Source organism: Castor canadensis, chromosome 18 (assembly GCF_047511655.1).
Source record: "Castor canadensis chromosome 18, mCasCan1.hap1v2, whole genome shotgun sequence".
Taxonomy (NCBI): domain Eukaryota; kingdom Metazoa; phylum Chordata; class Mammalia; order Rodentia; family Castoridae; genus Castor; species Castor canadensis.
The window spans coordinates 263,348-286,773 of NC_133403.1; the positions used below are offsets into that span (position 1 = coordinate 263,348).

The window sequence follows — 23,426 nt, forward strand, 5'->3', positions numbered from 1 at the left end:
CAGCCTCAGGGGACTGTAGTCATATCTGCTGTCCTTCTTGACCAAAGTCAGGAACCCCTGGGCTCCTGGCTGTGTCCACAGAGACCCGCACGGTGGGCGCGCCTCGCCTGGTGTCCAGCGGCAATGGCAGCTCCTCTGTCCGTGTTCGTGGCTCTCAGATGTCCTCCCCCGACACGCGTGCGTGAGTAGTTAGCACCTGTTAACTGGGGAAAGGTGACTTTTCAGATGTAAAAATGGCAGCCACAGGAAGGAGAGTCTGCTGTCTGCGGGGTGGGCTGTCAGCTCTGGAAAAGGACAGCGAGAGCCCTCGTCCCATGTCCACCTCCGTTAGACACAGCCACCCGAGGGCACCACAGAAGTGATGGTGGCCTGTGTTTCGAGCACCCACTGTGTGCCCAGCACTGTACACGTGCCAAGTGTGTCCATGCTTTTGGTCATGGCGGTCACAGGTGAGGCAGGTGTCACCATCCCACTTGACAGGTGTGGAAACCTGTGTCCAGGGAGGCGAAGTGACCCATCTGCGGTCACAGCACGAAAGCCGTAGAATGGGCACTTGACTGGGGCTTTGAACTTGAGCAGAAGCACAGGCTTGGCAGCTGCCTTGCGCTTGGAGCCAGAAATGTCCCTGCTCTGATTTAGAGGAGGAAGGCGGGCAGCGGGCGCCCCTCAGGTGTCCCCTCTGTGGTGTGGGCCCTTTGCACGCCTTGCATTTCATTGCATTCTCTCCTCTGGTGCCTCTCTCGTATGCATGCACACACGCAGTCTCTCTCTGTCTCTCTCTCTCTGTCTCTCTCTCTCTTTCTCTCTCTCATCACACCTGGTCGTCCCCTCCCAACTCCAACTATCTGGGAGCAGAGGCTGCCCGTGGCCCCGTTGTCCATTCCCGGGCTCGGCTGCTCCATTCTGCAATCTGTTACCCACGTCTGCGTGGGCAGGGCGGCCATGCTGTCGACTCTAGCTCCAGCTTTGCTAGCTTCTCAAGAGCTCTTTGTGTTTTCCACACGATGTGACTTCTAAACTGAGAGGGAGAGAGAGAGCACAGATGGCAGTAGCCACCGTGTCCTCGTCACCAGGCAGGTAGGACCTCTGTGAAGACCAGAGCTTGGGAAGTCACTGGAGAGCCACAGGGAACAGCCCGTTCCCCACGATGCCCGTCCTCTGCCCGTTTTGACAACAGCCAGTGTTTGACGTTAACAGTCGCAGGCCTCGTTTCCAAACTTATTAGAGAGGCGCCAAGGAGCCAGGCTGGACCTAAAAACCTATTTTCCTGTTTCTGCTCAAGTGCTGTCTCGATCCTCACATTCTTCACAAGTGTGTCAGTTCAGAGCTGCCCAGTGCTTCCTGCCAGGATCTGCCTGTGGTTGGGCAAGTTCCCAGCAGGGAAACTGAGGCCCAGAGGGCTTCAGAGACCCCTGCTCACGGCATCCAGCTCAAAGTCCACAGCCAGGAGCCGGACGGAGCCTGCCGGCCTCAGAGGTCAACACAGGGAGGCTCCTTCTCTTGTGCTCGCTCACAGACTGCGGGCCTCTGTATGTCAGGCAAGGCCCCCAAAACTTCAGTGGCTCAGAACCAAGAGCAGGTTTCCTTCTGAGTTCTCTGCGTGTCCACTGACACTGGCCATGGCTCTGTCCCATGTCATCTTTATGCCCGGGTCCAGGGTGACGGAGCATTCTGGGGAAATGAAGGCACAGGCTGGCCAAAACAGATGGGTCAGCCATGCATGCACCGTGGAAGTTTCTGCCCAGAAACAACTGACATCACTTCCACTCAGCTTTCATTGGCTACTGCATGTCACGTGACCACACGGGGTTTATATAACTCTTGCAGGGTGGGGCTGGCCGAGCTTGTGGGGGAGCCTGCAGAAATCCGTCTGAACAGGTCCGTTCCCTCCCCCTGCAGCACGAGCTGCCTTTGGATTAACTGCCTCGTTCCGGGTGTACCGAGCACGGTGTCAGACGGAGCGGTCATCGTGCGCAGCACAGGCGCTGAGTTCCGCGTCTCTGTTCTTTTCCTTTCCTTCCCCATCTGCGAGGATGAGAAATCTTCACATCCCAGAGCCTCTCCGAGAAACCCAGGGTTCTGTGTGCGAAGCCATCAGCCGCTCCCGCCCCGCCTCCGCCCCTGCAGTGGCCACGGCCCCATGTCCCAGGTGACCGTGTGTCCCGGACGGGCCTGGGTCCCAGGTGGCCCTATGTCCAGGTGACCCTGTGTTCCTGGTGGGCCTGGGTCCCAGGTGGCCCTATGTCCAGGTGACCCTGTGTCACAGATGGGCCCTGTGGTGACCCTGTGTCCCAGGTGGCCCTGTGTTCCTGGTGGTCCTGTGTCCTAGGTGGCCCTATGTCCAGGTGACCCTGTGTCACAGGTGAGCCATGTCTACCCAGTGCCTGCCACCACCTGTTTTTCTCTGACGGGCACCTGTGATTCCAATTGCTCCGGGGTGGAGAGGGGGCGAGGCTCCAGGCTTTGGGGCGTGGGACTGCCACCCTCTTCCTCGTCATCCCCAGTGAGGGGACACCAACCACTGGGCCAAGGGGAGAAAAGCACCGAGCTGCCGCTCACCCAGCTGTGAGCACAGAGGAGCGATGGACTCCACAGTGGTGGGAATTCTGGCAGGTGCTATTGGAAGATTTCTAGAACAGGAGTGCTCGCCATGGCCTGGGTTCCCTCAGAGGCAATGACACCATCAGAAGGGGGACCCGAGGCCCAGGGAGGGGGCAAGCGGGTGGGGTGGCCCTGGGACGCACCTCCAGTTGGAGGAGACAGCAGGACAGGTGCTTGTTCAGGACTGAGAGTCGGGGCTGCGATGTGCACACATCCCTGTCAGGCATTCCTGGGGGATGGGCGGGCGCACGTCAGCCCGTCCTGGTTTCCTGGTTGCCTGGCAACGGGACATCCTGGCAGAGGGTGTCATTTTCAGGATGTCATTTTCAGGGGCCACCACAGGCAGAATCCCCTTCCTTCTCAGTCTTCCCCAGCAGAATAAGATTCTGAGGCCCCTGTCCACCCCAAAGCCTTGTCTTTAACCGTGGGGCGCACGTGACCCCAGGAAGTCTCAGTCAGTGCCACCTCCGGACCAGAACCAGCCGCCACACTGGCCAGTGGTGGGTCTGGCCTGGAGTGGTCCTTTTGGGTTCCAGGCAAGATGAGCAGGAGGCTGTTCTTCTTACCCAGCTTGGGACGCGTCCAGGCTGACACTCTCTGGGGTCCTCACTGCCCTGACTCTGGACCCGATCAACAAGTGACCATTTCCTCCCAAGACCACCGGACAGACTATGAAGCAGTCTGGAATTCAGCGAACCCAAGTGTGGACTTTGGGCCACCTGGCAACATGGGACCCCAAGGCCTGGCCCATGGGCTCCCAGTTATTACTGATCCTCTGCACAGGGAGCTGAGGAGGGCGCAGAAAATAAACCCTGCGAGGCCACATCCGCGGGTGGGGACAACAGAGGGGCCCTCAGACACTTTTCAGGACCTGTCCCACACCTGCCCAGGGGCTGTGATGGTGACTGTGACTTCCCGGGACCACACGGCAGTCCCTGTCTGGCTGCTGTGTCCCAGGGACACAGGACCCCTTGAGCTGGGAAAAGATGAATCCCGGTGAGGTGATTCCAGCCCGTGCATCCCCCAGGGGGCGGTGGCAGAACGAACACAGCCAACACAAGATGTGTCACCTGCCCAGGCCACTTCCCCAGCCCTAAAACAAGGTGCCAGCCTCCCAGTCTTCAGCTCAGAGCGGAGCTGCTTTCTCCATTGTTCTGCAAGGTGACACACAGCAGGTCCCCGAGCAGTCAGCCCCTGCTGGGTAGAACGGGGTCGTTCGAGGGTCCTGAGTGGCAGGAGCTGGAGATAACAGACAGACAGCCGTTCTAGTCTGTCGGTCGCACAGCTGGCCGGCGGCAGAGCCAGGCCTCCCGCCCAGGTCTCTACCAGGCTACGAGTTGCTCAAACAAACCGTTTCCTGCACTTAGGGTTTTGTTTTGTTTTCACGGTGCCGGGGAGGAAACCCCAGCTTCATGAGCCCAGCCCGGTTTCGTTTCACTTTTGTTTTGAGACAGGACCTCACTGTGTAGCCCAGGCTGGCCTCGAACTCAGTCGCCTGCCTCGGCCTCAGCTGTGCTGAGATTATGGGCGTGCCCTGCCTCACCCGGCTTTGTTTTATTTTGTTCGTGAACAAGGCCATGCTAGCCTTGCCCTCAGGCCTCGGCAGCTGACACAACCTGTTATTTATCCAGAAAAAGACACCTGAACAGCAGCAGCTCAGGGCCAAGTTTGCCTCTCCGTCCCATGGCTGCCGTGCAGAGAGGGTGGAGGCCGCCGGTCCTTCAGTCCGGCCTGCCCGGCTCTGACTCCCGCCCTGTGGCCCTGTGGCCCTGAGGCTCTGACCAGGTCACTTCCCTTTGAACCTCAGCTTCCCCTTCTGGGAAATGGGACCATGGCAGTTGACAGAATATCTGACCCCACGTTCTTTTTCACACCTGGGGTCACATTTATGGACATGCCCAGCAAAGGGTCTGTGTATACAGTGGGTGCCGATTGGTGTTTAGAACCTGGTGTAGCAGGGCCTGGGATCCTCCTTGTGTCCCTGGATCAGCTTCTGCCCAACAGGGACAAAGCCAGCACCCGAGATCGCTGTGTGCTTTGTCCTTGGTCCCTGTGTTTGTCCAGGGCGATGAGGTTCACAGCATGGAGGGGCTGTGAATGGGGACCTGGTGGAGGCAGCTGTGCCAGACGTGGAGCTGCACAGCATCCAGTAACAGCAACTCCCACCCCAGCCCTTGGCCCTGGCCTTGGCCTCCACCGCCTCCATGCTGCCCTCCTGGAATTCCCTTAGCTCTGCTCCATGTTCCCTTCCTGACCCTCATGGGCATCACAGCCCCACCCTGTCCTCTCTGCACAGCAAGGGTCCCCTTCAGGGCATTTGTGGGCCACCCCGCTCCGTCACACACAGCAGGTGCCCAAGTGGATGGCGGTCACAGGCGGTCTTCCCCAGGTGCCCAGCTCTGCTCTGCCGCGTCCGTTTTCCTGCTTTTACAGACATTGCACTTGGTGTCCTATGGTCTTTAGATGAGGGACAGCCCGGGACTGGGTTCTCCCTCCGTCCTCGCTGAGCCCCAGCACTGTGCCGGCCCTGGGTGTGGTCAGGTGAAGCCAGGTGTCCCCTCCCTCCCTGCTGCCCAGGTCCTAAGTGCTTGTGGCTCAGGGACCACAAGGCAAGTGCTCTCCTGCCCTTGTGTGGAGAGCGGGTTCTGGAAGGTAGCATAGGAGCCTGCGGCAGGTCCAGGCGGAAGGTCAGACAGCAGTGGGGCTAGTTGGCGTCCACTCCCACCTGGCCAGGTGAGGAGCAGTGAGAGCCGAGGGTGTCCTGGGAGCCGGAGCCTGGACTCGATCTCCTGCACAGAGGGTGTTGGCCAGAGCCTGCAGCTTGCCAGGAGTCTGGGCCTTGGTGCTTTGCAGGGTCAGGGTGAGGAACTGCCCAGGGGTTCTGTGTCCTTTGCAGCTCCCTTCCTCCCGCGATGCCCGTCTGTCCCCAGAGACTGACCGCAGTTTCCACCGAGGTTTCTCAGTTCCTCTAAATCCTGCCGACTCCCCCGGGAGCGTGCCCCAAACCACGGAACCCCGAAAGCTTACCGTGTCGCTGCCCCCGACTGGCTCGGCGGTGCCTGCGGGCTCCAACCATCACTTCCCAGGGGCCAGGCTTGCCACCACGACAGTGACCGGTAGTCGCTGTCACTGAAGCTCAGAGAGGGGAGGGGACTTGCCCAAGGTCACACAGCTAGTGTCGGAGCCGGGATGGGGCCTGGGTCGCCTGACCCTGGGTGCTGACCTCGCGTCTCTCCTCCCGGGACGCCCGGGACCTTCACGATCCGCACCAAGTGCTGACCACTGGGAGGCCAGATGGCTTCACCTCCTCACTCTCAGAACTGCCCAGAGGCTGCCAGTGAGCACTGACCGTCCGGGGTGCTGGGGGCCAGGGACCGTGACCCCTGTCGCCTGCTCCTCCCTACAGCTCTCCCTTCTGCCTGGACCCTGAGGTCCCCACTTCCTCCAGCAGAGCTGGGGGTGGCCGTTCTGCCATGAGGCTGAGCTGGAAGTCGGGGTTCACCCTGAGCGTCCCCCCCACCCAGGTCCTGCCACTTTTAGCTTCTGCATTTTCCCTGAGCACCGTGCTGCTCTCCTCCTTGGCTCTGCCCTGGGTCAGGTCCCCGACCTCTCACCTGGACAGCAATGGCCTCCACCCTGCCTGGCTCCTCTGTCCCCCTCACCCCCGTCCATCCTCCCTACGGCAGGTGGAGCGTTGGCGGTGTGGACAGACAGCTCTACTGGCCGGGTGTCATGGCTCACGCCTGTCATCCCCGCTAGGCAGGAGGCAGAGGAAGGAGGATCGCGGGCTGAGGCCATCCTGGGCAAAAAAAAAATAAAGCAAGATCCCATCTGAAAAATAAGTAAAGCCAAAAGGGGCTGGGGTGTGGCTTGAGTGGTAGGGCCCTGCAAGAGCGAGGCCCTGAGTTCAAACCCAAAAAACCCAAATAATTCTGCAGCCGGTATCTGTGTGGCTTCCCTGCTGTGGAGGTCTTCTCAGACGTGGGGTCTGCACCGTCCCCCCTTTCCAGGTTATGCCCGGGTCGTTCGGTCAGCCCTGTATTTTGGATACTTAGGTCATTTGCAGTTCTCTGTCTCACTCAGTGTCAGATGTGGGGCTCCCGGGACCCAGCGAGGAGCGTGTGTTGCTGAGGGCTGACTCCGGGGTCACGGTAGTTTACACGTGCACACACTCGTGTCCCCACAGGCACACGTGCACTCAGGGACCCGCGTGCACACACGTAGGCAGGCTGCCTCATTTCTCTGAGCCTCAGTTTCCCCGTGTCACCAGAACGCCGGCTCGCCGTCCCTCAGTCGTCCTACAACCCGTGCAGCTCTTAACGTGAGCAGAGCTGCTGTCCCCGGGTGAAGTTAGTGACCGTGTTCATCACCCATGGTGTGACAGCTCGCCACCGCAGGGTGCCAGCACGTGTGCTTGTGGGGCTTTCACGCCGCCCGCCCCGTGTCCGTCAGCCTTTTCCGTTACGGTCCCCCGAGGGGCCGTTCCAACCCGCCGCGCGCTGGGTGTCTTCCCACGAGGACGCGGCGTGCAGACAGGCTGGGCGCCGTGTGCGCTTACGTGAAGGGGCCGCTTCGGAACCTGTCCTCGTTCCCTGGGAAAATGTCACTCCTGTTACAAATGGTCCCGCCCGGTGACTTAGCCCCTAGGGGACGTTTGGCCTTTGGGGGCCTTCAGAATCACTAGGGGCGACTCTAAGTCCTGCCCAGTGGTGACCCATGTGCTGGCCAGACAGTGCCTTGACCCGGGGACAGTAGGAGCCACCGTGAGAGGCAGCTCTGTCCGTCTCGGCACAGATCCGTCTCTCTGTTTCCCGGGGCCCCTGGCATTCCAGAGGTGGATGGGACGCAGGGGGACCTCGCTGTGAGTAGGGACAGGCGGCGCCTGGACACTGGACAGGCCATGAATGCAGCCCAGGCTGGCTGGGCACCAGGAGGGAGCCGAGCCCGTGACTCAGCTGGACGGGTCCTCCTCCCTGGGGCTGGTGTTGGTCAACAAAGGAGCCTCCATGCTGCTGGCCCCCGGGGAAGAGGGGCCCGCCACGCCTGGCCCCGAGTCCCGCTCCTCGGTCTGCCCCGGAGGGATGGCTGCCCGCCGTTAGCAGTGCCACGCCAGTGTCTGTCCTTGAGGACGGGGTGCTCGTCCCCATGACAGGCTGTCCCCACCCATCCAAATCTGTCACCTTTGTAAGGCCGAGGTCATGTCATGTTCCCTCTGCCAGTCCTGCTGTCACCTCCCGCTCTGGACCATCTTCCCCTGTCCCCTCTTTGTGATGTTCTGAGGACCGTGCCTGCAGTGGACAGGACACCTGGTGGCCAGTGGGGCCCAGCAAGGCCACGGGGACACCTTCAAAACACCTCCAAGCCTTTGACCCCCTTCCCACGTCAACCCCCCACCCCGGCGTCTCCTCCGGGCTCTTAGTGGCCTCGTGGTGGCTTCAGTCCCTGCAGCCCGAGCCGCAGTTTGTGAAGGAGGCATGCGGAAGGACAGCGGGTGTTTTCTGTCTCCACAGATGGTGTGTGTGACTGCGTGTGTCCTCCGTGTGTCCTCCGCGTGCGTGCATCTGTGTGTGTCTTTCCGTGTGTCTGCACCTGAGTGTCTGTGGGCGTGAATTTTGTTGTCTGTACTTTTGCACCTGTTGCACAAGTGTGTGTCCGTACGTGTGTCTGTGTGTCTGTGTGTGCGCTCTCATGTCGGTGCCTGTGCGTGGGCATCTGTGTTCGCGTGCGTCTTGGCTGCGCGATCGGCAGGAGGGTGGTGACATTGCGGTGACATCCCACAGTGGAGGCTGGCGGCCGTGTCTGGGCTGAACCCTGTGGTACTGGGCCTCACTGGGGACGGTGGGATCCTGAGTGAGTGGACAGACGCCCGGCTCCCCTGTCCACACACGGGACACCACTCCCTCGCCTGACCAGTGGATCCCTCGCCTGAAATAAACTAGGAGCGACATGTTGACGTGTGACCTGTCAAAAAGAAGTTAAGTTTGGCTCCAGTTGTTTTAAGAGTCCCTGCGAGGGCGCCGGCTCCGTGGAAACACTGGCAGCGGACACCACAGGCTCATTTCTGTCCCCCCAAGCTATCACCTCACGCCCCGTTCCACACCAGGGCCCACGCCTGTCCCAGCTCTTCCGACAGTTCCACTGTGTCCCGGGCACAGTGTGTTTGGGGTGTGGGTTTTGGGCGGCACTGGGATTCGAACTCAGGGCCTCAGGCTTGCTGGGCGGTCCTCTCGCTTTGGTCATTTTTCAGATAGCTTGCACATTTTTGCCTAGGGTCATCCTCGGATCACAATCCTCCAGCCTGCGCCTCCTGCATAGCTGGGACTACAGGTGTGCTCCATCACACCCAGCTGTTGGTTGCGATGGGGTCTGGGTCACTTTCTCCCCTGCCTGGACTGGAACTGCGATCCTCCCCCTCTCCGCCTCCCAAGTAGCTGGGATTACAGGGGGAGCCACCGTGCCTGGCTGGTTGGTTCTTGTGACGAACGTAAGATGGCAGCAGGAAGGTTGATCCAACGAGCTTTGTGTCCACGTTGTATCGGGGCATAAAATCTCAGGCGTGAGACCGAGTGAGGTCTGCACTGCTGGGAACGTTTGCCGAGGACGCTTGGCTTCCACCCCGTCTGCGTTTGTGCGTGCAACCTGGTTGTCACCCTATGTGGAGTTGTCTTTGCTGGCGCGTGGCCTGCGTCTGTCGGTGGCGGTGATGCTGTCCGTCCGTCTTTTTCCTGGGTGTTTGTTCTGCCGTGGAGGCCGACTTTCTTAGACCTTGAGGGTTTTCTAGTGATTGTCGCCGTCCTGCCCGAGGGGCTGCGCTCACGACTGCCCCAGGTAAATTTCTGAAGCGAAATTTCCAGGTCAGCTAAACTCACCCATGTGAATCCGGCACGGAGGTCACGACTGCTTTCACCCCTGTCCTCGTGGGCATTAGCCGGTCCCCCGGCGGGCCCTTCGGGGCTGGGGCCGTCACCCGACCTGCGAGAGGACGGCCACTCGCGGCCCCGGCCCGGTCCTGGCGGGTGGGTTTGAGCCGCCCACGTGTTTTTACCCAAGGGTCCTCATCAGAGCCTCGGGGAACATGGCTGCAAAGGTGGGGCAGGTAGACACAGCCCAGGGACACCAAAGCCACATTGCTGACCCAGGCCTGGCCTCCACTTCCGGCCAGGCTGGACGAGACCGCGGTGCTGACGAGTAACACAGCCCTGTGCACACAGCGTCCCAGGGCCTCAGCGCCGGTCCCGACTTCTCCAGGCAGAAGCGTCCACGGTGACCCAACTGGAGACTCTGTCCCCACCTGCAGTGTGCTCAGAGCTGTCCCCAGGGGCCACCCGGGGGTCACCAGGGGCTGGAGCCTTGGACCCGCCATCCATGCCTGGGAGCCTCCTGTCACAACGGCCCGACCGTGCCTCGATTTACCCTCAAGGAGGTTGGTGGTCCCCTTTTCTGGGGCTGATGGCAAGTCCACCTCCTGGTGTCCCGGCCACAGAAGCCGAGGGTGTGGATGCGGTGACCATGGAAAACTCCAGGCCCCCAGGCTGTGCCGACGCTGTTCTCCTGGTGCGTCACCTCCTTTGGGGGCTGAGTGGGCTTTGAACTCACAGCCTGGGCCTTCTGGGCCCAGGGAGTCGTAAGAGTTTCGTGGAGGATCGCCTGCCCCTCCCGGCGACAGGCAGCACCTGCGGTGTCAGGGTGTCCCGCGTGCCCAGTTTGTGCCTTTCCCACGGTCCCCTTAAGTCCCCTTAAGTCATGGGTGCTCAGTGTCCCCAAAAGGCAGGAGACAGTGCAGGAGATGGGCACTGAGTCCTGTGACCATGTCTGTCTGTGTGTCTGTCTGTGTGTTTGTGTATCTGTGTGTGTGTGTCTGTGTGTCTTTGTGTCTGTCTGTGTGTCTGTGTGTCTTTGTATCTGTCTGTGTGTCTGTGTGTATGTGGCGTGGGCAGCTGGGGTGGACCCAGGACCTTTGCACACGCCAGGCGAGCGTTCCGCCCCGAGCCTGTCCCCGGCTCTTTGTGAGCCTTGCAGCTCAGGTTGGGAGGCCGGGGACTGCGGGTGATGCTGGCTCAGCCAAGGCTGGGTCCAGACGGGCAGCGAAGACCTCTGTGGGGTCAGGGGCCGGCCGCTCACTGGAGCATCAATGCCAGGCCATCGGCATTGTGACAGCGTCATCGCCGCTGTGACAGAGGCCTGTCCCGGGCACTGGACTTGGGCCCAACTTCCTCCCATTCAGGGAAGCCAGGCCTCAGTGCCCTGGGTGACACTGGTGGGGCTGTCACTGGGCACACGAATGACCGACCATGAGGCCAGCGGAGCTGTGGTCTGATGGAGCTGTCAGGGCTGCCTGCCGTGGGCCAGCACCATGGTGACCACGCCCTTGTGCCCCAAGGCCCACCTGCTGGACCAAGGGATCCAGGCTGCTTGGGCCATATTTGGACTGGGGTTCAAGGCCATTGAGCTCCACGTTAGCGTCCCTTGGGTTTTGACTTAGGCCTGGCACTGACTTGACTGTCCAAGACTCAGTTTCCCACCTGTGCACGGGGGCTGGGCTGCTGCAGGACGGTCCACTGAGGTGACCTCATGTCTCCAGCGTGGCCCAAGCTGGGGCCCGACGACGGCTGACATGGGGAGTGCGGAAGGCGGAAGGAAGTGGCCGGCTGTCCTGAGGGGCAAGGGCTCCCCTGGCGTCCATCCGGGCAGTGGGACACCTCTGGGGGGGGAGGGAGCTAGGTGACACATGGTGACTCGTGTGGCATCTCCTAGTGACAGTCCTGTCCCACTGTCCCTGCAGGACCAGCTGAAGCAGTGCTTCTCCCGGCGTGCGCCCGAATCCAAGGACACTGACTCCCTCGTGCAGGACACCGATGGCCACTATGGCACCTGGGCAGAGCAGTGCCCCAGCGGGGACAGGTAGGACACCATGGGCTGCAAGGGGCACAGGTCAGGTCACCATCCTCCCAGCCATGTCCGTGTCACTGTCACAGGGCCTCTTGTGGAAAGGAAATTTAGAAGGTACAAAAGAATCAGAGCGAGAGAGAGAGAGAGAGAGAGAGAGAGAGAGTAAGAGAGAGAGGGAGAGGGAGAGGGAGGCGGGAGGGAGGGAGAGAAATGACATCTGAAGGCCCCAAGGAGGCCAACCCCAGACAGAAGGCAAAAGCTTCCTTTCTGGGGACAAAAATGTCTTCCCAGCGACTTTGTGACGGCCACGGGGCATATGCTCGGCGTCACTGCCACTTGCGTTTTATCGAGATGGTGGCCCTTCTCCACGCAAGGGCGGCCATGCCGACCAGCCGGGGCTCATGGACGCCCACAGCAAGCCCCCGCCCGGGTTGGACGAGGTGTGACGGTTTGGTGCCATTGTCCCTTGCAGGAGGTGAAGCTGAGGCCCCCAGCCCATGGCAGTCGGGTGGGCAGCTGCGTGGCACGCGGGAGCACGCGCTGTGCCTGGTCTCGTCCCTCCAGGGTGGGGGTGGATCATGGCAGTGGCCTTGCGGCCATTTTCAGTGACTCCTTCAGGGGCCTGGGGGTCCAGAGGCCTGCGCTCACCTCGACTCGTTTTCCTCACTGCGGCGTCCATGGCAGCCTGGGAAACGGGCTCAGGAACCCAGGTCCACCTCCCTGCCGCTGTGGGACTGCCATGCTCTCTGTGGCCACATCCAGCTGTGCAGAGGCCCTGGGGACAGAGAGAGGGCAAGAAGAAGAAGGGACGGTGCTGTGAGTGTCACAGTCCAGTGACTGTGGACACCTGGGTCCCAGCTGTGCCTGTCCACTGCTCCAGGCCCCGTCCCCAGCCCTGAGCTCTGCACCTGCCAGGCACGGGGCCTGGGCGCCCCCTGCTGCCCTGTAGAGGCATCGCAGCCTCCGGCTCCCATGGGACAGGGGCCCAGCTTGGACGGGCAGCACTGCCCCCTGCTGGTGCCTTTTGGCCTCGGTCTCCATTAGGCCCGCCCTGCCCGGATGCCAGGTGGAAAAGCTGGCCCGGGTCAGGCCCCCCCCGTCAGGTGAGGCCACTGCCCTCCCCGCTCAGGTCCCCGTGCCCAGATGTGGGGGCAGATGAGCCTGGTGGCCGTGCCTGTAATCCCAGCCACTCAGGAGGCCGAGACTGGGACAGTTTAGGCAGACTTTAGAGAGACCCCATCTCAAGTAACCAGCTGGGCATGGTGGCACACAGCTGTCACCCCAGCCCCTGGGAAGCGCAGGCAGGAGGGTCACAGTCAGAGGCCAGTCCTGGGCTAGGTAAGGACCTGTGACCTGCAGCAAAAGGGGCGGGGGTGCGGCTCCCACGATGGTGCACTAGCAAGCGCGAGGCCCGAGTTCAAACCCCACCATCGCCCTGCCGCGTCGCCCAGGACTGTGGTGAGGGGACAGATCAAGCGGCTGGCGTGGGACACGCCGTCCCATCTGTGGGTCCCTGCTGAGGGACAAAGAAGCGGACGCAGCCACTGTGACCGTCACACATCTGAGCCGCGCCCGCGTCCCCGCCCTCGCCGCACCTGGCCATCACTTCTCTCTCTCCTCCTCCCCCTGCAGCCTGGCCCCTGAGTCCCCGTCCCCCGACAGCGCTGCGTTGCCATGGAAACAGCCCCCAAGCCGCCGCCCGTCCTCTCCGTCCTCTGCCACGGAGGTCACCTCGGGGGACACGCACGGCGGAGCCCTGGACCCGCGGAGCACCGGCCACGACCACTCCAGCTCCGAGCCGGAGTCCACCGATGGCACCGAGGGGACGTCCCCGCCCGATGCCCACCCCAGGAGAGGGGACGACTTTGCCTTCATCGATGTAAGTCGCAGCCAGTGTGTGACCTTGTGACCTAAGGATTGTGTGACCTGTGTGACCCGTGTGACCCGTGTGACTGTGTGACCTTGTGACCTAAGGATTGTGTGACCTGTGTGACCCGTGTGACCCGTGTGACCTTGTGACCTAAGGATTGTGTGACCTGTGTGACCCGCGTGACCTGTGTGACTGTGTGACCCGTGTGACTGTGTGACCTTGTGACCTAAGGATTGTGTGACCCGTGTGACTGTGTGACTGTGACCCGTGTGACTGTGTGACCCGTGTGACCGTGTGACCTAAGGATTGTGTGACCTGTGTGTCCCTTGTGACCCGTGACTGACCTGTGTGACCCGTGTGACCTGTGTGACCCGTGTGACCTGTGTGACTGTGTGACCCGTGTGACCCGTGTGACTGACCTGTGTGACCCGTGTGACCCGTGTAACCTGTGTGACCTGCTGACCCGTGTGACTGTGACCTGTGTGACCCGTGTGACCATGTGACCTAAGGATTGTGTGACCTGTTTGACCTGTGTGACCCGTGTGACTGACCTGTGTGACCCGTGTGACCTGTGTGACCCATGTGACCCATGTGGCTTGTGTGATCCATGTGACCTGTGTGACCCATGTGACCTGTGTGACCCGTGTGACCTGTGTGACCCATGTGACCTAAGGATTGTGTGACCTGTGTGACCCATGTGACCCATGTGACCTGTGACCTGTATGACCATGTGACCTGTGTGACCCATGTGACTGACCTGTGTGACCCATGTGACCCGTGTGACTGACCTGTGTGACCCGTGTGACTTGTGTGAGCAGTGTGACTGACCTGTGTGACCCATGTGACCTGTGTGACCCATGTGACGTGTGTGACCATGTGACCTAAGGATTGTGTGACCTGTGTGACCGTGTGACCTGTGTGACCCGTGTGACCCGTGTGACCTGTGTGACCGTGTGACTGGGTGACCTGTGACCCGTGTGACCTGTGTGACCGTCTGACCTGTTTGATCTGTGTGACCTGTGACCTGTGTGACCATGTGACCCATCTGACCCGTCTGACCCGTCTGACCTATGTGACCGCGTGGCCGTGTGGCAGGCACTGCATCTTAAGGGAGGCCCAGCATCCCCGTCGGTCACCACTCTGAGACGAGGCCACCTGACGCGGCGTGGCGGTCACACACCAGCTGTGTCCAGGGGAAATGTCCGGGTTTCTGGGCCTCGGCTTCCTGTTCTGCTGCCCACACACACCCCGGTGCCACACCCGAGCCAGGCCTGCAGGGCAAAGGGCCGGGGTCTGTCCAGTAGGACGGCGCTGACCTCAGTGGGACGAGTGGGACAGGGCCCTGTCGCCCTGCAGCTGCTCCGGGAACGTCCCTCAGATGCGGCCATGGCAGCCACCTGCCCGAGCCAGGCCTTCCAGACAGAGCCTGGCGTTGTCCCCACGTCCTGCCCGTGGCACATTCCACCCACAGGGCAGCAGGGCCTTCCACCCGGGCCCCGAGGGACCCACCTCCCTGCAGGTAGTCAGCGTCTCCCACTGGACCTCGGTGTAAAGGGCGGCCATCAGACAAGCACTGACCGACTGGGCACGTGGCCTGAGGGCAGAGCGCTTGCTGGACAAGCTCAGGGTCCCGGGTTCAATCCCTGGTGCTACCAAAGAAAAAGAAAAAATATGAAGACGACATAGCTACGCTCACCTATGTGCTGTAGGGTTCAGTTTAGTAGTGTGCTCAGTTATTCACTCAACAACCCTGCACTGAGATCTCACTATTACCAAGCATTGCTCTGGTGTACATTGCTGGACTGTCCTCTAGACCACTGAGCGGCCCCTTCCCAGTGTCCACCATGGGCAAAAGCCACGGGTCACTGACGGCCGGCACTGGCTCGTGCACAGCCGGAAACCCGAGAGGCAAAGCTCCCTGTGCAGTCTAGGAAATTGACACGGCCACCGAGCAACTCTAGCGCCAGCGTCCGTGGCTTGGGGACAACTGCTCGCTAACAAGCTCGAGGTTTACGTCAGGTCCTGCTCTGTCTGGGGACCTCCCCTGGGGACAGTTAGGAGGCTGAAGCGGGGAACTCAGTCCCCACATCGAGCCGAGGCGGTCAGGGTGGCCCCATGGACAGGAACCATCTGCTTTCCAGGGCATATGTGACAGTGAATGCCCTGTGCTGACCTAGTGGCCCTGTCCGCTCCTTCTGACCCCTGGAGGGACCACAGTGACCTCAGCTTAGGGACTGTGCACATATGGTTGTCATAAGGACTTGGTTAGATGACGTGCTCGGTGATTCACTCAACAAACACATCAATTGAGCGTGGAGCCGCTTGCCTGCCGCCACGGGAGGGAAGAGGCGTTTTCACTGTGTCGGTCGGCCCCCGTGCTCACCCGCGTGGTTATTTGGTGAAATCAGTGTGAAGTGTGGTCCCGATGGACAGCCCCTCGAGGCTCAGCAAAGCTGCTCACACCCTGCCCTCGACTGGCCGTCCCTTTGATTTTCTTCCTCTTCCTCCTCACGCCCCACAGCAAACCTCGGTCCTCGACTCCAGTGCCCTGAAGACCCGGGTGCAGCTCCGGAAGCGCAGCCACCGCCGGGCGCCCATTTCCCACGCCCTCCGGCGCAGCCGGGGTCCTCTGGAGGAGGAGGTGGACAGCGCCTGGATGTTCAAGGACTCCACAGGTACGGCCCGCGTCCGGCCCACGTCCGCCCCGCCCGGCAGCAGCAGGAGGGACGGAGGCCAGCATGGCGTCTGTACTTCTGCCTCACGGCTGGGGTTTGAACTCAGGGCCCCGGCCTTTGCGACCTCCGGGTTTGGTCCTGGTTCAGCCTGGACCTCGACCCGCCCCGTCTCTGCCTCCCGCGCGGCTGGGATTACAGGCGTGGGCCACGGCGCCCGCTGCTTCCCTCCCATCAACTCACAGGAGTCGTTAGTGTCTGGGCGACGTCCACACGTTGTCCTCCACGGGCCGCGTGGGCTGCGTCTCACATTGAATCTGAGCTGCTCGGGATCCTCCAGGAGAGGGGGTGCCAGGCGGAAGGTGTCACAGGTCTCGGGGACGGATGTGGACAGGGCGTCCCGGCAGTCAGAGCCACTCCAGCTGAGCGTCTGGAAGACGGACGGGCCGGCCCGAGGCCCCCGTACCCGTTTCTGTCACTAAAGGACTTGTTCTGTGTTTTGGGGACGGAGACATGTCCCCACCACTCCCAGCTTTCTGAGCCAAGCCGTACCGCGACCATAGCTGGACTCCAGTGTCCCCCAGGGGGCCCTGGCCAGGTGGCACAGGCTTCTGCCAGCCGCGAGGCGCCGGCCAGGGGCTGAGGGTCGGGGTCGCCCTCTTCAGACATGTCACCCGGCCCTGCTTACCACGGCCCCGATGGCCGTCCACTCCTGGGCGTCTGAGGACAGGCAGGCCACAGGCCACTGGCTTGAGCAGCGCCTCAGTGACACGCACAAAGCTCGTCACACCGTCCTCAGAGCCTCGTCAGCTAAACGTCTCTGTCCCCTGTCCCTCTGCCCAGATGTCCAGCTGTGGCTCGCAGCCCAGGGTGGGGCTGTGTCCTTCCCCAGGACAGAACCCGTTCTGTCTTCAGTACCTGCTGGCGAGAGGCTCAGCCTGAGGGAAAGAGAGACAGAGAGAGAGAGAGAGAGAGAGAGAGAGAGAGAGAGAGAGAGACACAGAGAAAGAGAGGCGATGTCCCTGGGGCTGCCCCCACCTGTGGCGGTCAGGAGCGTCCTCTGCACAGGCATGGTGCGGTGCAGGCAGGGCTGTGTGTGCCCTTGGGGCCTCCGTCCGTCCGTCCGTCTGTGGCACAGCAGCCATGCACCCTTCGCTTTGCCACAGAAGAGAAGCTGTCCAGAAGGGAAGAGTCGGACGAGGAGGAGAAGCCGTCCAGGGCCGAGAAGACGCCGGCCAGCCATCCTCAGAGGGTGCCGGTGTTTCCAGGCATGGACCCGGCAGTGCTGAAGGTACCGCAGCTGCCCGCGGTGTGCGTCCGCTCGTCTGCCCACCGTCTGGCCGCGTCCCCCCCGCCGTGTCCATCTGTTCCTTCCTTCCTCTGGTTGAACAGTGTCTCAAAGCCAGGACCTGGGCCCCAGCACACCTGCTCTGTTTGGCCGCATAGCTGGGCTTCAGTTTACCCATCTGTAAAGTGGGCCCATAACCTGGCTTAGGCACCAGGCCCCAGCTGAGAGCCGGGGACACGGGAGGGACACAGGAGCCAGGGCCTCGGGGGACCCCGGCTCGGGGAAGATGGGCGTCTCAGTGCCGAACGTCAGGTTCCCTGGCTGGGTCTGCTCAGCCCTCGGCGTCCTTGTCACCCCCCCGTGGGGCCGGTTGTCCCATGGGGTCCTTCCCCGGGCAGAAGGACATCACCATCTCGGCTGTCTTCTCTCCCCAGGCTCAACTGCACAAGAGGCCAGAAGTGGACAGCCCTGGAGAGACCCCCAGCTGGACCCCCCAGTCCAAGTCTCCCAAGTCCCCCTTCCAGCCGGGGGTGCTGGGCAGTCGGGCGCTGCCGTCCGGCTTGGAGAAGGACGAGAGGTGAGGGGCTTGGGGGCCGCGATGTCCAGGGCTGTGGAGCGCCCATGGCGGAGGTGGCGGAGATGACAGAGTCCAGCTGCTGCGTGCCAAGACCACTTGGTACTCAGGGCTGAGCAGCCACCGAGCAGGGAAGGAGGCCGGAGTGGGCCCTGCCTCTGTCCTGCCCTGACCGGTGCAGGCCTCTGCGACCAAGGAGAAACCGAGGCATTCCCCCCCCCCCCCCGTCTTGTGTGGGGACAGTCGGGAGCCTGGGAAGGGTCCAGGCCCTGGCAGCCATGGTAGAGACAAGCAGAGCCTCACGGGTCCCACAGACATGGCGGGCGCCGGCTCTGAAGCCGCAGTGACCGGGAAAAGTCACCCGGCCGTCCTGAGGATGACGGCCAGTGCTTCCAGAGCCCCACGCAGGGCGGTCGTGTGCAAGGTGTCCACAGAGGGTGAGGGTTAGGGTGGCGTGGCAGGCACTGAGGTCACAAATCGGCCACAGTCCGCGCTGTGCGTTCAGAAGTGCGCAGAGCAGAACCCGAAACTGCAGCCCACAGGCAGGGTCAGGCCCGCTGTTTGCGTTTGTCAATAAAACTTTATTGACACCCGGCCCCGCCTGTTCACGCAGTGCTGCCTATGGCTGCTTTCGCGTAGGACTGCAGACTCCCCACAGTCCCCGCCCACCGTCAGGCACTGTGACCGCCGTGACGAGAGGGCAGGAGGAAGGGCCTCCACGGCACGATGGCCTTTCTCAAGTCCTGATGGACTAGCGGGTGTCAGGTTGGCCAAGGGTCAGCAGAGGGGACCCCGGGCTGGAGCCGCGGCACACAGAGGCCGGCAGGCCGGGTGTCAGGGTCCAGTGCCCCGTGGGCCTCAGGAGGCAGAAGGACAAGGCAGGAGAGAGCCAGGCCCCGGCCGAGGGGTGGCCCTGCCCTGTGGTATCTGAGTCTCAGGCCCGTGGCCTTGGTCAGCTGAGGGCTCGAGTGTGTTCACGGTGGAGGAGCCACAGGCGGCCTCCGAGGTGCTGCAGTACCGTCATGACCGTGTGGGGGACCCCAGCCCCGAGCTGCCCCCAAGCCATCCCTGTCCCCTCTCCCTTGGAGAGCCTGAGCCTGGCTCAGCCTGACCGGTGTGGTTTCAGGTCGGACGACCCGCTGTCCCCCCAGTGGCTGAGGGAGCTGAAGTCCAGGAAGAGACAGAGCCTGTATGAGAACCAAGCTTGACCAGGTGGGACGGGCTCGGGGAGGACACCGGGGACCGACGGCCGCTGGGTCATCGTGGGTGGGGACATGGGGTGCCGTGCTGAGGACAGCCACGGTGTCCGACTCCTGCAGATCCCTTAGCAGGAGACCCTGGGCAGCCAGGGGCGGGTGGGACGGGCTCAGGGTGGAGCGTCCCACCTGCCTCAGGACCTCCAGGTGACCTCCAGGTGACCGGTGACGACAAGGAAAAACCCCACACGCGCTCAGTGGGGACACCCACAGGGCAGGATGGCTAGTTTGCGGCTGTGACCCTCAGTGACCTCGTCTGCACAGCGGGTCTGCAGTGCCAGGTCCCCGAGGTGCCATCCGTCCCTAAGGCCACAGGCAGAGACACTCCATAAGTGCCCGGTGTGACCCCGGGGACAGTGCTGTTCTGACCCTGTCTGCTGGTGTCACCAGCCCACCGGGCCCTGCGGCCATCCTGGGGTGCCCAGAGCTCATGGGGCCTGGCGGCCACACGCACTGATGGACGCGTTTCTGATGCATTTGCGCAAGGCTCAGGCCCGTGCGGGTTCCGCGTTTCCGTCACACAGTCGCTCGCAGTCCTTTTTGTGCCATTTTTTCTTTTTTTCCCCTATTTTTTCTTTTTGGTGGTGTTGGATTTGAACTCAGAGCCTCGCGCTCCTCCAACCTCTCTCCTTCAGTTTGATTCTTGTAGGATTTCGGGCTTTTCCCCGCTGTGGCCTCAGCCTTTGCCTGCTGAGCAGCTGGGATTGCAGGCGTGCACCAGCCACGCCTGCCCCGAATCCATTTTTCAGAGTTGGATTTGGTTTCGATCGACACACGACGTGTTGTGCGTGTTTCTGGGCTGCAGTGACACTGCAGCGTCTGGGCGCCCGCGCACCCTGTCATGGTCACCAAATGGTCACGTCGGGAACGAGCAAGTCCAGCACCTCAGTCCAAGTTCTCTGCCCCGCTGTTCCGAGACCCACGAAGCAGCAGAGTGGCCGCCCGGCCCCTGAGGCCCCAGGGTGGGGACGGGTCACGTCGCCCCTTCCCCAGACCGCAAATCCCCTTCCGGGCCGGGCGTGGGAGGCTCTCAGGAGCGTCAGGAAAGGTTGACAGTGACCTTTTTCTTTTTTGGTTTTTGGGGTGCTGTGGGTGGAGCACACTGGGCCTTCGAGCCACACCCCAGCCCCCAGAAAACGCTGGAGAGAAACGGTGAGGCGTCCACTGCTGACATGGGACTGTCCTTTCCTCTCCCGGCAGGGGACACCGCCGCCTCCATCAGCAGAAGCCTTAACTGTGACCTCCGACCCCTCAGCGGAGGCCGCTGCCTTCCTGCCCGCCCTGCGTCCTCCCCGCGGGCCACAGACCACCGTCCTGACCCCCAGCCGGACCCACGGAGGCCACTGTCCACCAGCTGCCGACAGCACTTCCGGCCGGAGGGAGGAGGCCAGGCTGCCCACAAGCAACCGGGACGGTGGATTTGCCTTCCGGTAAAGGCTCTGCCGGGCGAGGCAGCGCACGCCTGTAATCCCAGCACCCAGGAGGCGGAGGCTGGACGATCACAAGTTCAGGGCCAGCCTGGGCTACGTGGTCAGACCCTGTCTCAAAACTGCCCAGGCACTGGCCACCTCCCTCAGCTCTGGCAGCAGCCAGGCAGGGCTGGACGGTCCCCTGGGCTCTGGAAGCTTCCGTGTCAGACTCAGCTGTGGAAGGACGGTTCCAGGAACCTCGCTCCCCTCGCTTCCCGCGGGGCTCTCGGGCCGGCAGTGCCACCGGGTGGGGGTCTCGTTGCCTTTTTTTTCCTTTGAAAAATTCCTTCTCCCCCACCAGGAGTCAGCATTTTACATTCTGAAGCACAGCGGCCCAGTGCTCCCAGAAACACTTCGCCTTCCTCCAGGGGGCCGTGTGCAGCCCCCCTGGGGCCGTGTGCAGCCCCGCGGGGCCGTGTGCAGCTCTGCGGGGCCGTGTGCAGCCCCCCGGGGCCGTGTGCAGCCCCGCGGGGCCGTGTGCACAGCTGGCCTGGTCAGGGCCCAGCCGTGTGCTTGCGTTAGGCCACTGAGCAATAGCTCAACATCTTTCTTTGAGAGTCGATGTGGATTTTTCGGTGAAGGCTGGGAGGAGTCGTGCGACCCACGCTTGCAGCTCCCGCTCACCTCAAGCCTTTTTTAAAATTTGGAACTGTCACCTGTGTCCGTGTTTCCGGTTCTTTCCAAGCTCGGGGTGCGGTGGCCTCTGACCCTTGGCCTTAAGGCTGGAGGTGTGATGCTGTCGGTATCAGACCTGCTGGGGGGGGAGGGAGAGAGAGAGAGAGAACGAGAGAGAGAGAGAGAGAGAGAGCGCGAGTCTCCACGGTGGCCCCCTGGCTTCACTCGGGTTCGCACACTGACACTGGGGTGTCCTGGGGACAAGGACTCAGTCTCCATCCGGGGCCCCCTCGGTCCCTGGGGCTCCTGACACTTTCCACCCCTTTCCGTCCTCCACCGGCTAGGGGGCCGCGGTGTCCACGCGGGACAGGCCTGGACGCGGAGGTCGCCCAGCTGCACTCGTCCTGGGCTTCCTGACAGGTGACAGCTTTCCGTGTCTGAAATAGGGTCGCAGGTCACCGCCGTGCCCCCAGCCTCGTCCCCACAAGCCCCCCCCCCGTCCGCCTCCTTTCTCTGGGGGGCGCGGTGGCATTTGGTGGCCTTTGGTGACCCGTCCCCTGCCGGCCTTTTGTGCCTGTGTTGGGGTTGGCCCAGTGCCAGGTGTTTTCGTGGCTCTCTGAGCTCACGGTGGTCAGGACGTCTCTGAAGCCATGTGGCCGGGGACCCTGCAGGGTGGCCTGCCGCGGTTTCTGCACTTGTGATACAGCGGCTTCCCGAGTGGGTGACGCCCCGCGGGCGGTGACCTCTCCCCGGCCTCCATGTCTCTCCCCCGGCCGGTGCTCGGGCATCGGGCTGGTCGCCCCCTGCTCTCGGGGGCCCATGTTTCCCTGGCCCCCTGGCGGCCCGTGTCCCGTACAGCCTTAGTCACCTGCGTGCGATCACATCACCCCACACACGCACCCCGTCCAGGCTCCTGGACCGTGGCTGTCCTCAGAGGACGGCCTCACCCGGGACACACAGGTCCCTTCGCGGCTCCATCTTGCCCTGCCGTCAGCCTCTCTTCATAAACTCTGTCCCCCTTCCTCACGGTCCCCTGCCCGCTGACACGGGGGCCCGGCCTGCGAAACCCGTGGTGAGCCGTCCGCAGGCGGGGTGGCGGGACTCGGTGCTGGCCGTGGTGCTGGTGGACCAGCACCTCGTGGCCAGGCCGCTCGGACTGCGCAGGACTCGGGGAAAGGACACTCCGCCTCCAGAACAGTGTGTGTCCCTGTCTGCATCCTGGACGTGGGACACAGGGCCGAGGAGCGAGGAACCTCAGCTGCCCACGCCTGGCTCTGACCAGCTGCTCCCCGAGAGCCTTCACCTGATGTCCCTTGCTGTCCCCTCCAACTGGGCTCGACTGAAAACCCGACGGCCAGCCTGTCCCCGCCTCAGGTCTTGGAGCTGCCGGTCACTTTGCGATGGGGACGTCGGCAGGGCCGCGAGGGAGTCGCAAGCAGGAGTCCCGTGGCAGGGTGGCTTGGTGGCGTAGGAGGGACCACGTGGGGGTGTGGAAGCCAGGACGCAGGCAGGACATCAGGACATCGGTCACTCCCTCCCCTGAGCAAACGTGACCGCCAGGAGTTGCCCCGCTGGGACTCCAGGCCGGCCAAGGCTCTGGGAGCCTAAAGCCACCGATCCATGTCCCCTCCACCGTCCCACCCTCTAGAACTTTCCTCCTGCCGTCCCCGTGGCTCGTGCAGGTGGGGGTCTGCTCTGCAAGGTCACCTGTGGTGTCCGGCACGGGAACCTTTGAAGGGAGCGCCTCAGCCTGTGACCTCTGCCCTCCCAGCCTCTCCCCGGCCAGCGCCCTCGGCCATGCGGTGACCTCGTGACTCCTCTGCTTCTTTCACAATCCCTGCTGGCACCACGCCAGCCACACCTGCCTGCAGCCCCACTCCTGCCACTCCTGCTGCACCTGCTGCACCTGACACACCCGACGCACCTGACGCACCTGACACACCCGACGCACCTGACACACCTGACACACCTGACACACCTGACACACCTGACGCACCTGACACACCTGACGCACCTGACACACCTGACACACCTGACGCACCTGACACACCTGCCGCACCTGTCACACCTGCCACTCCTGACGCACCTGACGCACCTGACGCACCTGACGCACCGGACACACCCGACGCACCCGACGCACCCGACACACCCGCCGCACCTGACGCACCCGACACACCCGCCGCACCTGACAC

The 23,426-nt window shown here is 62.6% G+C and overlaps 1 protein-coding gene across 9 annotated transcripts in view; it reads left to right on the top strand.

The window, feature by feature from the left end:
* Positions 1–21,274, top strand: part of Kiaa1671 (KIAA1671 ortholog) — a 104,803-nt gene extending 83,529 nt beyond the window's left edge. For all 9 annotated transcript variants that reach the window (XM_074061042.1, XM_020186891.2, XM_020186888.2 and 6 more), the window contains 7 exons: positions 11,384–11,502; positions 13,123–13,369; positions 15,882–16,035; positions 17,199–17,323; positions 17,755–17,897; positions 19,021–19,106; positions 20,351–21,274. In XM_074061042.1, the coding sequence (XP_073917143.1) occupies positions 11,384–11,502; positions 13,123–13,369; positions 15,882–16,035; positions 17,199–17,323; positions 17,755–17,897; positions 19,021–19,102 (870 nt within the window). In that variant the 3' untranslated portion in view covers positions 19,103–19,106; positions 20,351–21,274. The remainder of the gene's footprint in view (positions 1–11,383; positions 11,503–13,122; positions 13,370–15,881; positions 16,036–17,198; positions 17,324–17,754; positions 17,898–19,020; positions 19,107–20,350) is intronic.
* Positions 21,275–23,426: the final 2,152 nt, after the last annotated feature.